The sequence below is a fragment of the Numenius arquata genome, chromosome 5 (genome assembly GCF_964106895.1).
Source record: "Numenius arquata chromosome 5, bNumArq3.hap1.1, whole genome shotgun sequence".
Taxonomy (NCBI): Eukaryota; Metazoa; Chordata; class Aves; order Charadriiformes; family Scolopacidae; genus Numenius; species Numenius arquata.
The window spans coordinates 34,360,764-34,374,564 of NC_133580.1; the positions used below are offsets into that span (position 1 = coordinate 34,360,764).

Genomic DNA, 13,801 nt, shown 5'->3' on the forward strand with positions numbered 1-13,801 from the left:
ATTCCAAACCATTCCTCCTGCAAGCAGCATGACACGCAAGTGACAGGTACTCATGTCAGCTTTGCCAAGCAGCACCCTTAGTGGATTTTAAAAAAAGACAACACCAAACAACAAGGAAAGTTTACAAAAATAATGTGGTCTTAAAAATAATTTTATTCTTTACAAGAAGCCTTGGAAGAAGTTTAGATTTAAATAAAAAGAGTATTTACTGTTTCACACGGTGACTTCTCATTTTATTTTTACTTTAAATAGCAATCACTGTCCAATCTTCATGACAACTCCTATATCTATGAAATGCTGAGTTGCCAGGAAAGAGCATTCTCCTCAAAAAAGCAGTTACTTCCTTCTCCCCCTCCTCCACCTATTCCACTGCACAGAATCCCTTATTAATAGTGGGGGGAGGGAGAGGGTGAGCAGAAATTACATATGCAATAAGGAGTCCTCATATTTAGAGCAAATTTTAACCTTGCAGAGCAGTAACAGATTAAACAGTTATTGCCACTGCATGTTATTATTGGAGGCTGAATTTCCTGATAGTAGGCGATTAAAAAGGACTACTAAGGAATGCCTGCCATCATAACATAAGACCAGTGTTTGACTCTAAGGCCAGAAATAAGAAAACACAGAAGTATCCCTAACTAGAGATGTAAACAACAAAGTCAAAACCCAGCAACTGATTTTTGCTATCAGACAAAGAGACTCTATGAGAATAACTGGCTCAAACTGCCTATGATTTATGGAGACAGTGTTAAGTTATGGGTGAAGGTATTCAAATGCAACTGTTTTTATAATGATAGAGCAAATATTTTCTTCAGTTTGGTCAGTAAACACACAGCTTCAACTGCTCTTGAAAAAAATTCACCTTGAAATTTAAAAAAAAAAACCAAAGTCATACTCACTATAGTCTTTTGGGAAGCATATACCTAGTGCAGAGCTATAATTCTAAATATAACGTTCTACACAAACCATGCATCATACTCGGAGAAAGCCAGCATCTTCTCTCCAAAATAAAAACAAAACTGAGGTAATACTTAGAGGTTCACCACATTTACAAACACTGCACAGCAAACATTGTCAAATGAAAAGTAACTTCCACTCACTTGTGGAAAGCAGTATCAAATGCATGCTGCTCAAGTCTACATGCTAATTAATATTAATAAATTAATATTAATATAATTTTCAAAGGAAAGACTTTTTCACTTGCTAAAATAATCCTGAACATCAGTGTTACTCTAGGCTGCTTCTTAAACAGACCATTTTAAAATGATGATTACTTCAACATATCTTCCCATGAGTCCTCAGAAAAGTTCACTAGGTACTGCAGTCATTACTTTTTTCCAGAAGTGTTTTCAGTAGAATTATACTCTATGAACTGCAACATAAGCAAAAGACATTGCTTTCTCAGATCATAAAGAAAGTGACAACAGATCAGAACAAAAGGAACAGTCCCAGTGCAAGCAAACATGCGGCACTCTCAACGACAGGATCTGAAAGTGCAGTCATTTGTGTTACATATTTGAATAGTACAGAGAGGATATCAACAAAATTAACCATCAACAACAGGATTGTATATAGCAGTTCAATTTCATCCACACTTTTATTTCAGTTCATCACTGAGGCTTTGTAAGCATGCTTTTTGAATAGAAATCGCATTTTGAAATTCATGATCATCATTATTCTAATTCGTATAGTTCTAATACAGTTCTGCTCCGTTTCTACAATTAGAATGTCATTATCTTAGTACACCAGGCTATTTACATAATTAAATACACCTAATTTGAAAATTAAGAAGATATCTTCACTGTTATATTAAAAGACTAACAGAAACCAAATGTGTGTATCATTTAGTAAATAATACCAATTTTTACAGAAAACTGTAGTAAGCCACTCCAGTGCATTTTTCCAACTCTTTAGAGAGGTATCTTTCAGATATAATTTCATAACTGCCCCCATAGTTGGTTTATGCCCCTCAGTTCAGTAGTGTTCAGAATTGCCACCTATAACTTGGCTGCAAAGTCACTGCAAGCCTGTGTAATTTTGAATATACACAAGTGTACAAAGACAACCAATTCTTTTGGTCATCATACTACAAATTGCTTAATAAAGTGTAAAGTATGCACATTCTGACACAAAGCAACAAGCAGCATTACATAAATACATACCCAGGGTGCAGAACAGTCAACCAATATTAGTTTGTTCTGGGAAAATAAAGAATTAGCTAAAAAGATAATAGTGTTTCATGACACAACAGGTACCATCTGACTATTTTTTCTAAGATGAACGAAATTAAAACAATCATACCTTCTCATTAGGTGCATATTTCACGACACTTGACAAAACAGAAATCTCTAGGAAATGATACTGAACCACTCTCCTGAAGGAAAATGTCCAATTTAAAAACTCTTTTACATATACACAACATGATTGCATGATACCAAGTGAAACAGGACAAAAAAGTCATCAGCTATTTAATAATTTTTTTTTGTTTGTATAAGTGAAATAAAGAACACTCTCCTCTTATTTCACCAGTTTCATATACCAGTATTTTGAGAATCCACTGTGTTTGTTTTCAGAAGAAATAAGAGTAATTGTTGTCCTCACAGTATTTATTGAGCGTTACGGCAAGTAATTTTAAGGTAACCTGGTGTAAACTGCTTCTTGTACAAAACAACTCAATACTTTCACTTACGTATTTGGCAGTAGCAAAAGCACACAGTGCCATAAGCTAGTCATCTCGGTACCTCTTCCATGATAATACAAGAGAAAAACCAAATAGCTGTTTTATTTGACCCAAAGCAAGAAAATTTCTGTCTTGTCACTAATTAGGAAACAAGGAGGACAGGCATCCGTTAATCAAATCTAGTTTCCTCTTTTACAATTAAGTGCCTCATATCCTGCAGACAAAATTCTGAGTGTTTTATTTTCTGTTTTATTATAGAAGATTATATATTTTATATATTAACTTTATAGAAGTTTTATTAACTTCTATAGATGTAGACAATGTTATTTGACTTTTTAAATGGTTAATTAGTTCCTTTAAACGGGTTACATAACAACGAGGCCCAAATAAATGAAAAAAGTCACCAAACCACTCCATCTTCTTTAAACACTGAATATCTGTGAAAGATGAAGCATTATGTAAATGCAAAGTACTAATAAGTACATCTCAATTTTAAATGTTTATTAGCACCCCAATTCTACACTAGCATCAGTGTCTATGGACTCTTATTTAAGTCGACCACTTGCTGTAATTTTGTCTTCACTTCTATTCTACTCCTGTTCTATGCGTAGCTACTGTGATCTCCCTCTATTTTCCTCACAAGTACTTAGCCTTCCACAACAGTTCCTCCTTTAGGCTGCCCTTCATCTTTCCTTCTATTACCTCAAATCTAAACTCATACTTGTGCCTCTAAATTGGATGTTACATCCCTTCTCCTCCTCAGTCCTACCCCTGTAGAATACAAGCCATGGGAGCCCAGTATTTTGAAAAACAAGCAGCTCCAAAGTTTGTCGGCCTCAGTAGTTATGGCCTACCTAGACGCTTCTACTGACAAACTCAAGTCCACAGGCATATTAAAGGAAAAAATATAATACCTTAAAAAAAAAAACCACAAAGACTAATAAACCACAAAACAAGCAGCCCCATCCAGTACTTCACACCTGTGTTCACAGTTCCAGAAAGGTACCTGCTTTCTGGACCTCCTACACCGCGCAAGACAGTGACTTATCACAAACAGGAAGACAACATCTGTTCCAAAGCGCACTTCCCCGGTGTGCCAGTTTTCTCATGCAATCCACTAATCCATTACAAAGCACGTACATGCAGAAGCCACAACTAACAGTTGCTTGCTTCTTCTGTTAAGTTTTCCCTGCCACCAAAACATCTTCTCTGCTAGTGGGCAGGCTACTTGACTCCAGACTGGCAACTCGGAAGCCAAGATTCAGAGATTATATTGTTTTAAAACATAAAGCACTGATTGATATTTACTATTGTAAACACAAGAGCTCGCCAGTCAACTGAAACCAGTCAACCTGCACAAAAGCCAGATTTATGTAACAGTAAATACTAATCTGCTATAATATTAATCTGGCTCACCTTTAAAAGAGGAAGACCGCCCTGTACACGGAAAGGTTCTCTGTTATTGCATAGGTAAGGTACTATGATAAACTGCCTTCCACCAAGGAAAGGTTGTACGCAAAACAAACATAGTTAAACAACACCAACTGATATTGTTGCTCCGTTACTGCCAAAATGCGTAGTCAAAAGTCTGTCTGATCTCTCCAATAACACTTGTGTCTTGACAACTGTATCAGAAGTTATATGGAATATCTGAAATGTATAAAATAATCAGCAACAATGATCTTCCATTCTTACTGCTTCAGTAAGAGAGAAGCTGCTGGTGAATGGGATTATGCAGTTGACAGCTGAGGGGAGACCTAATCTATGTTTAGAAGTACCTAAAGGGTGGGTTGAAGGATGATGGAGCCGGACTCTTTTCAGTGGTTTCCAGCAATAGGACGAGGGGTAACGGGTACAAGCTGGAACGTAGGAAGTTCTATTCAAATATGAGGAGAAACTTCTTTACAGTGAGGGTGACAGAGCAATGGAATAGGCTGCCCAGGGAGGTTGTGGAGTCCCCTTCTCTGGAATTTTTCAAGACCCGCCTTGATGCAGGCCTGAGTAATGTGCTCTGGGCAATCCTGCTTTAGCAGGGGAGTTGGACTAGATGATCTCTAGAGGTCCCTTCCAACTCTGACAATTCCGTGATTCCACCCAGAAACAGCACATCTCTAGTGTACCAGCCAAACAAACTAATAAATTACTACACAAGCAAGTTTTTCACATTTCCATGAAAACCACAAGCTACTGCCAGAAAAGAACAAACACTGCTACAGAACTATTAGCACAATTGGCTTACAAGAATCAGCAGCAGGCTTCTCAGCTCTTTACAAGACCAGGCCCAACTGAAAAGACAGTTTTCTTTCTTTTCCGTTCTATCAGTGATATTCCACATTGCATTAGCATAGGACTCCAGTGAAAAAAAGTTAAGTCTATGCAGTGTTGCATTTATCAGACAACTAAAAGGTGGGGTTTTTTTATCCTTTGAAATCCCTGAGGTACTGTATTAGTGTAAAATAAGTATCAGTATAGATAATTCAGAAATAGGAAAGCCTACCATACTTTAAACATTTAAATTGTAGCTTGCTTAGCTGACTGAAAAAAGTCATTTCAGCTTTAGTTATCAACAGGTTTCCTATTTGATTGTAAATGCACAGGTTCAATCAGAGCAAGCACTGCTACAAATAAGGATATTTTTGTGGAAATTCCTGTGAAATATGCGTATACAGAAAAGAACATTTGTAAAACAAGCAAAGAGGGGGAAAAAAAACCCAAAAACAAAACAGAAGACAACGCTTATTTTTAGAAATGAAGCCCTTACACTGTTCTTATGTGACGTACGGAACACCTGACCCACCTGCTACCTCTGTCACATCCGAAGCTGGAGTGTCTGGCCTGCTGCCGTCGTCTGTAGCTTCATCCTCCTCCCCTGCAGCAGCAGCAGCCGCCGCAGCCGCGCCCGCCGCAGCGGAGCTGGCTGCCCGCACCGGGGCTGCCGGAGGAGATGCGGGTCCCTGCAGCTCCGCGTTTTTCCTCTTCCTCTCAAAGCGAAAGCGGTCCAAGTTGTAGAGGCTCATGTTCTGAGCCTACCGCGCCCGGCCGCGGAAGAGTTGGCGGGCTCGACCGGGCGGTTTCTGCGGGAAAAGCCAGGAAAAGGGAGGGAAGCGGCTCGTCAGGCACAGCTGGGAAAGACGCCGGCCGAGTGACCGGCTCCCCCCGTTCCCAGGGAAACGTGCGCCCAGCAACGCTGTCAGGCGGCGAGGCGGCACCTGCCCACCGCCTTCCGCCCGCTCCCACGGACCCCCTCTTCCTCCTCCTCCTCCTCTCCCCCACATACGGCGGCCTGCACCCCCCGCACCCCGGCGACGGGCCCCACACGCACCTGTCGCGCACCGGGGCCGACACCGGCGGGGCGCGGGGGCCGCGGGCGAGGGAGGAGAGAGAAGCAGCAGCGATGCTGGGCGGGCCGGCCCCCAGCGGCGGGGCAGGCGGGACTAGCGGGCGGACGACGGGGACCACGACGCTCCCCGATGGCGGCGACGACGGCGGCGGCGGCAACGACCCGCTCCCTTCAGACCCGCTGCGCGGTGGCGTCGGCGCTCGGTTATGACGTCAGCGCCCACACACCAATCAGCTGGCCCGGACGGGGCGCACGAGCGCCTGCGCCTTCGCGCCTTTTCCCGCGCGACTGGCGCGAGATGGTTCCTTCTCCACGTGGGTGGGGCGCCCCGCGGGGGGCAAGAGGAGGAGGTGGCGGCGGCGCGCCGGCTTCAGGGGGGGTCCCGTGTGGTCACTGAGGGTCCCCTCAGGCCTCCGGGACCGCGGAGGCCTGGCGTCCACGCGTGGGCACTCCGCGGGGCCTCAGCCGGCGGGGCAGCAGCGGCAGGTATCCCGTCAGGGCCGCTGGGCCTGCCCCGTCCGGGGGTTGCGCCACCCTAGGCAGCAGCTCCGCCACCTGACAGTGCATCTGCAGGTCGAGGGAGGTCCTTCTCCCCCTGTGCTGTGCCCTGGTGAGGACGCATCTGGAGTACTGTGTCCAGTTCTGGGCCCCCCAGTTTAAGAGGGACAGGGAACTTCTGGAGAGAGTCCAGCAGAGGGCTACAAAGATGGTCAAGGGACAGGAAAGGCTGAGAGACCTGGCTCTGTTTAGCCTGGAGAAGAGAAGACTGAGAAGGGACCTCATCAATGCTTATAAATACCTAAGGGGCAGGTGTGAAGAGGATGAGGTGAGGCTGTTCTAAGTAGTGACAGGGCAAGGGGCAATGGGCACAAACGGGAACACAGGAAATTCCCTCTCAACATGAGGAAAAACTTCCTTACTTTGAGGGTGCCAGAGCACTGGAACAGGCTGCCCAGAGAGGCTGTGGAATCTCCTCTGGAGATATTCAAAACCTGCCTCAATGCGTTCCTGTGCAGCCTGCTCTAGGTGAACCTCCTTTGGCAGGGAGTTGAACGAGATGATCTCCAAAGGTCCCTTCCAACCCCTACCATTCTGTGATTCTGTCCAGCCCCTGGCACTGCATGAATGCCATCGTGATACTGAGTGATTGCGTGTTCTTCTCCCACTGAGTCAAAAAGTTTAGGTGGGGGACTGTGACAAGACCATCAGAAAAGCTCTGCAGCCATAAAACACAAGATTTAGGGCAGTTTTCTGCTCATATTCCTCAGCATGCACCCAGGATTCACAGAATCACAGAATCTTCGTGGTTGGAAAGGACCTCTGAGATCACCGGGTCCAACCATACACACAAAAGACCCCCACAATCTCAGCCACTAGAGCATGCCCTGAAGTGCCATGTCTACACGTTCCTTAAATACCTCCAGGGATGGTGACTCCACCACCTCCCTGGGCAGGCTGTTCCAGTGCCTGACCACCCTCTCAGTAAAGTAATTCTCCCTAATATCTAATCTAATCCTCCCCTGCTGCAACTTCAGAGCATTTCCTCTGGCCCTGTCTTTATTCCCTTGGGAGAAGAGGCCAACACCCACCTCTCTACAACCTCCTTTCAGGTAGTTGTAGAGGGCAATGAGGTCCCCCCTCAGCCTCCTCTTCTCCAAACTAAACATGCCCAGTTCCCTCAGCCTCTCCTCGTAGGACTTGTTCTCTAGACCCCTCACCAGCTTGGTGGCTCTCCTCTGGACACGCTCCAGCAGCTCAATGTCCTTCCTGTAGTGAGGGGCCCAGAACCGAACACAGCACTCGAGGTGAGGCCTCACCAGTGCCGAGTACAGAGGCACCATCACTGCCCTACTCCTGCTGGCCACGCTATTCCTGATACAGGCCAGGATGCTGTTGGCCTTCTTGGCCACCTGGGTACACTGCTGGCTCATGTTAAGAACCAACACCCCCAGGTTCTTTTCTGCCGGGCAGCTTTCCAGCCACTCTTCCCCAAGCCTGTAGCGTTGCCTGGGGTTGTTGTGACCGAAATGCAGGACCCAGCATCTGGCCTTGTTGAACCTCATACAATTGGCCTTGGCCCATCGATCCAGCCTGTCCAGGTCCCTCTGTAGAGCCTTCCTACGCTCAAGCAGATCAACACTCCCATCTAGTTCAGTGTTGTCTCCGAACTTACTGAGGGTGCACTCAATCCACTTAGCCAGATCATCGATAAAGATATTAAACAAGACTGTGTCCCTTCAGCAGGAGAGATGGAAAGCCACCTCCTCGTGAAGTCTTGGGTCAGGACCTGGGGACAGGTTCTGGGTTTCGGTTGACCGCCGTGTGGTAGCGGTGGGTGGGCAGCGTGCACAAGCAGAGGCCCGTGGGGTCAGCTGGCGTCGCACCGAGAATGTTGCCAGGGCTGAAATGGCATCCTTAAATACTGTTAACTGGCAGAGAGGTACCGAAACTGCCTTTGCACATCTGGCCTTCACCTGCTGGCCACCTGTGAAGTAAAGCGCTTCAAGGCCTGGCAGAAATGAATAATTATTATAGTGGGGGGCCAGGTGCAGCAGCTGTAAAACATTCTGGAAAGGTTGTGCTAGCTAACAGAAAAACAGAAAAAAAAAGCCACTTCCTCATCTGTCACGCCAGCTCGGTAGCACCGGGCTTGCAGAGAGCTCCTTCACCCTTGACGTTATTGTCCATTTAAATTGCAGTAGCACAAATGCCCAAGGAAGGGTCATGGTGGTGCTGTGCTAGGTGCTGTGCCGCTGCCAGCATTACTTACTTACGACCAAGCTGCGTGCAGGCAGGGCAGACTCTGTTGTCTGAGAAACTTGCTACAGCCTGAAAGCTGGAGGTGATCCAGGTATTTCCAGAAATGCCACCTACACCTACATTTCCTCTACCTGGAAATTTCTTTGTATCAAAATTAGTTTCTAGCGCCAGCAGTCAGCAAATCTATGTCTCAGCTACTTCATGCTGAATTGTCATCGTCATCATCATTGTTAGAATAAAGTTTGGTTTTCTGAAGGGGGCTCTCATGGAAGTTGTTTGGTCCTCCCTTTGCCGCTGCGCCTTTTACAACACATCGTGGTGCTTGGCAGCCGCGTTCAACCAGCATGAACAGCTGGTTTGACTCATTTGTGCCCGATTCCATTTCCCCTGCCCCTTCAAAGGGCTTTTCCATCTCACACACCTAAGTGGCAAACCCATCCCTCTTATTTATCAGTAGTGTCTCCTCTTAACTCCAGTCTCAGGGCTGCGGCAGAACACAGAACACTTTGCTGTTTTGGCCTGTGCTAGAGAAAGAAAATAAAACTCAGTACTGAACAGGCAGATAAGCTTTGAGGAGCAGAAAGATGTTGAGGAACCCCTTTCCAACTCAAGCTTCAGTGAAGATGTCTTGCCTCCAAATCAAATACTAATTTAGTATTTGGATAGCAGATAAGTGGAAATTGGTTGGAAGCTGCATTGTATTAATCCCAAATTCAAATAGTAAGTTGCAGCTGAACATTGAACGGAAGACGGATTTCCCACCCAGATGTGGATGCCAAGGCACAGGTGGATTTGCAGATGTGGCTGGTGGTGGAACAGTAGATGCTGCATAGATCCTCTGAGGTTATCCTCTGAGGAGGGCTACATTGTGCTGGAGAAGGATGAGTGCCTGGGCTAGAGACACTGTTGACAAATAAAAAGGCAACTGGTCTAGGGCTCTCATAGGAGAATTCTGCATTGCAACTCATATCTAAGATAAATAATGCAAACAGCAAGTCAGTCTGAAAAGGGGAGAGGGATCTGCCTGTCAGCACGGGATCGGGCTATTACCAACTTGAAAGTCCACTCATGTGAGAGGCAAGTTACCTGCCCAAATTGGGAATAAAGCAGTCTGTAGGTACATTGGAAGCTAAGCTGGGTGAGGGCTACAGGAGGAAAAAGAATGAACCATGAGGATGCTTTCACTTGAGCACGTGGGTTTAGCTCCTTCCTGGGACCCGATAACCATCACAAAGCTCATCAGCTTCTTGGCAAAATGTTAGTACTGATGTTAACAGCTCTGATGCGATTGTCTCAGACAAACTTACAGCAATACGTATAAAAATCCATAATTTAAGAATCCTAACAAGACTTAGACTACTCTTTTCATGAGGAGAGGATAACAAAATATATGTGATAGATGTTAAGCCACTGTCGTGGTTTTGGCTGGATTGACCAATCAGAATGACAGATGGCCCCTCCCTCCCTCTAAAAAAAAGAGAGGAGAGGAAGAGATAGAGATTTGTGACTTTAGAAAAAAATTAAACTACTTTAATGAAAATATTAATAAATAATGAAATAATAAATAATAAGAAGAAAATTAAAAAAAAAAAAAAAGGAAAGAAAAAAGGGTACAGCATATACAGAACCATATCAAGCTCCCAGGATGATCATCATGTCACCAGCAGGCACAGGGAAAAGCCCCAGACTGGACTCAACGACAGACAGGAGCTGAATCCAGATCTGGAGTCAGGAACGCATGGATCAGGATCAAAGGCAGATGAACAGACAGGGTCCTCCTCGGACATTGGCCATTGAAGAAAGAGAGTTGACCCTTTGATCCCTCAGCTTTTATACTGAGCGTGATGCGGATGGGATGGAATACCCTGTTGGTCAGTTTTGGGTCACCTGTCCTGTCCACTCCTCCCTACAGGTGTGACCCCTCTATGCTTTCCCGCTTCCGACCCTCCAACGGGGCAAACAGGGAAGCTACCTGACCTTGGTTGTTATAGCAATAAGTATAAGCAAGAGCCTCTCTGCATACCATTCCTTGGTATAATTAGGTCTTATCACTGCGAGAGTGAACAGTTTCTGAACATGCCGTTAATTTCAGAGTTTAGTTAGTTGGAAGAGGCCCAACTGAAAAGCAGAATTACTGCACAGAAAATTGGTTCTGTTTTACCTCAAACCAGGACAGCCACATGGCTTGACTGATTTCAAGGACACAGTCAAACAACGATGGTAACTATTCAGGGAGGAATAGGCTGTGAAGCTGAAAAGCTGAAAGAGTAATAATAGGAGAGTTGAGAAAAGAAAGATGAAACTGGAGAAAACAAGTGTAAATGGGAGTGTACATTCAGGTCAGTTGATTTGTGACACTACAAGGCAGTCAGGACCACCAGTCTTGGGGTAAAAAAAAAAAAAAAAAAAAAAGAATTCCAGGACTTGAGAGAAAGCAAGTACAAGCTAAGAAAACAGTGAAAATTAAAGGGATTCAATTCAGAACATGTCAGATCGTAAAAGCATTGTGTTAACAGGAATTAGCATGAACCTAGAAAATGCTACAGCAGATTATTTAAGGTTTTTACAGTACTTTGAACTTGAAAAGGCTAGGTAATTGGTAGGTATTAGTATTATTAACAAGCTATCGTGAATTCTTGGCAAGCAAGGCAGGCAAAACTTCTTTTTTGAGGTGCTAATGACACCGGTTAGACAGCTCATGCTTACTGAAGAACTGACAGATTGCTGTCTGCTATTGTTCTGAAGGCTGATCTGTGAGATTTTTTGGAAGAGTGGTAGCAGAAATTTGAAAAGAGTCTATTTATATACAGAATTGCTTTACATGCAACGTTACAGCTGTTAAATTTGTTGTGTTTTTACTTAAACTACAGATTTCTTGCTATGCTGATGATAAAGAGGAGCATACCAGATGGTATGTAGGCCTCCTGAGATAATTATGAAAGTTTGTAGAGCAGTGATATATAATAATGGCCCAAACACCAAGAGGAGCAAAAGAAAACAAAAATATTGGGCTAAAATTACTCTTTTTGAAATTCACGCAAATTGAATTTGCATTATCTGTAGTAGAAGTAAATTCAGTTTTAAGGGTTTTATAATAGGAGTTAAAATCTGTCCAGATACAAAGGGTCGCATTTTATGTTACATTTTACAAGTTGATAAGGTGCTAGTAAAATTGTTGTTCATTAGTAAACAAGGAGCTAAGATAAAATGTGCGTATAGCCATTCCTAACAAGTCTCTTTTGTTTCAACTACTGTTCTTCCGCCTTTGATTTACACCCTTTTTGTGCCCTGACACTTCAAGGAATATTGGTAGGGGTGCTGTTTTGTATTAAAAAAAAAAAAAAAAGCGAGGGGGGGAAAGTCTACATCAAGTAGAATGTGAGAACACACCAAAGTTGTAGAGCGGTATAAAATCAACAAGGTCTGTGGCACAGATAGATCCTCATAGCGCATCTGTTGGGACTTGCCCCCAAATTGGGTTGGATTGGATTGGTGGGAAGTGTTTCTGCTTTGTTATAAATTGTGAGGAACAAGACAAGCTGTCAAATGCAGATGAGTTTGTACTTGATTAGAAATTAAAAAAAAAAAGAAAGGAAAGGAAAGGAAAAAAATCTAATAAAATGTTGAAACTAGTTCAGCTGCAGCTGGAAAAGCCATGGGAGTTGTACGTGGTACATGACGTTGCTGTAGCAACCTCACCATACCTAAATATATGAATATCCAAACTATTTTGATGTGTGAGCTGCACAGCGATTACAGGCTAAGGCCTCAGGTCGGAACTGTCCCAGCGCTGTCTCTATTCTCTCTTACCCAAGGGGGTGTTCCTTTTTATTGTCCGTTGAATAGACAGCTTATTCTATTCAGCAGACAATAAAAAAGAACACCCTTTGGGGAAGACTAAGAGGATAAGACTGGTTTTGTAATATGACTGGTTTTGTTATGATACTACTTTACGTGAATCTCATTTTTTTATGTCTGAAGTTACTTTAAAAGTGTCTAGCGTGGTTCATGTTTACTAGGAAAGTGTTATTCCAGTATCTATTTTCTCACCTGAGGTTATTTGACATAGTTTATTTCAAGCATTACTATTTCAAGATTAATCTTACAGAAAACAAATGGGTTTTTGTTTGTTTTACTTGTAAAAAAACCCACACACAACTTAGTTATTTTAATTTCTTCCACTTCTCTGAAGTAGTCAATTGCTCTTTTAGGTTTTATATGTATTTGATTAAGAAACAAGAGAGGGGAACACTGACTGTAGAATTTAGGACACTCTGCTTGTCACCCATTTCATTCACTTGGGCAAACGCCACCTTGGAATTCAAGCTAAAAGTATGTTAAAAACTGACCAGCTCTCAAATGGCTATGTCTTGTCAGAAACTATGCATCTATGATACTTCCACTGGTTGTTTTTTTTTTCATATTTTGAGGTTTATTGTCACGTGTTTTCCAGCATGCTGCTCTGGAAGAAATATGCAATATGATTCAGTACTTAATCATAGAATAAGTGGATTCTGCACCAGTAAAGATGGTGGTTATTTCTCCAAAGATGGAAATGGCAGCGTGCTCAAGCCTAATATGCAAAACTTTCCGTGCTTCCACACTATGCTGCCCTCCTCCTGCAAAGACTTACATGCATTTGTATGCCATTGTTTTACTTTGTGGTGGCTCAGTGAGAAGGTAAACAACTTTATTTGGGAACAGTAGAGTTAATGAAGTTTGGTTACCTATTAGTTTAGGTCTTTGTCCTTCAGCTCCTCCTCTTCCCCCTCTCTACCTAGTGTCCCAGCTCCCCCACAGCAGTGCTGTATATGCTGAGCAGCTGATTGTGGAACAGGGAAGTTCTGCCTTGTCCTCTCCAACCGGTTTCACTTCCAAAGACCACCTACTTATCGTGAGGACTTCTGCTTCTTTTTCAAATTTGGTTGAAATTTGGATATCTGTTTCAGAAGTTTCTGTGGGGAGCAGGAAGGGAGTTTGTCTGACTGGGAGCTTGTCCTGCTTAGGAAACGGGGCTAAAT

General features: G+C 43.6%; 1 protein-coding gene across 1 annotated transcript in view; it reads right to left on the minus strand.

Moving 5' to 3' along the window:
* SMARCAD1 (SNF2 related chromatin remodeling ATPase with DExD box 1) overlaps positions 1 to 5,754 on the minus strand; it is a 46,458-nt gene extending 40,704 nt beyond the window's left edge. The window contains exon 1 of the mRNA XM_074148320.1: positions 5,478 to 5,754. Coding sequence (XP_074004421.1) covers positions 5,478 to 5,697 — 220 coding nt within the window. The 5' untranslated portion in view covers positions 5,698 to 5,754. The remainder of the gene's footprint in view (positions 1 to 5,477) is intronic.
* Between the last annotated feature and the right edge of the window lie 8,047 nt (positions 5,755 to 13,801).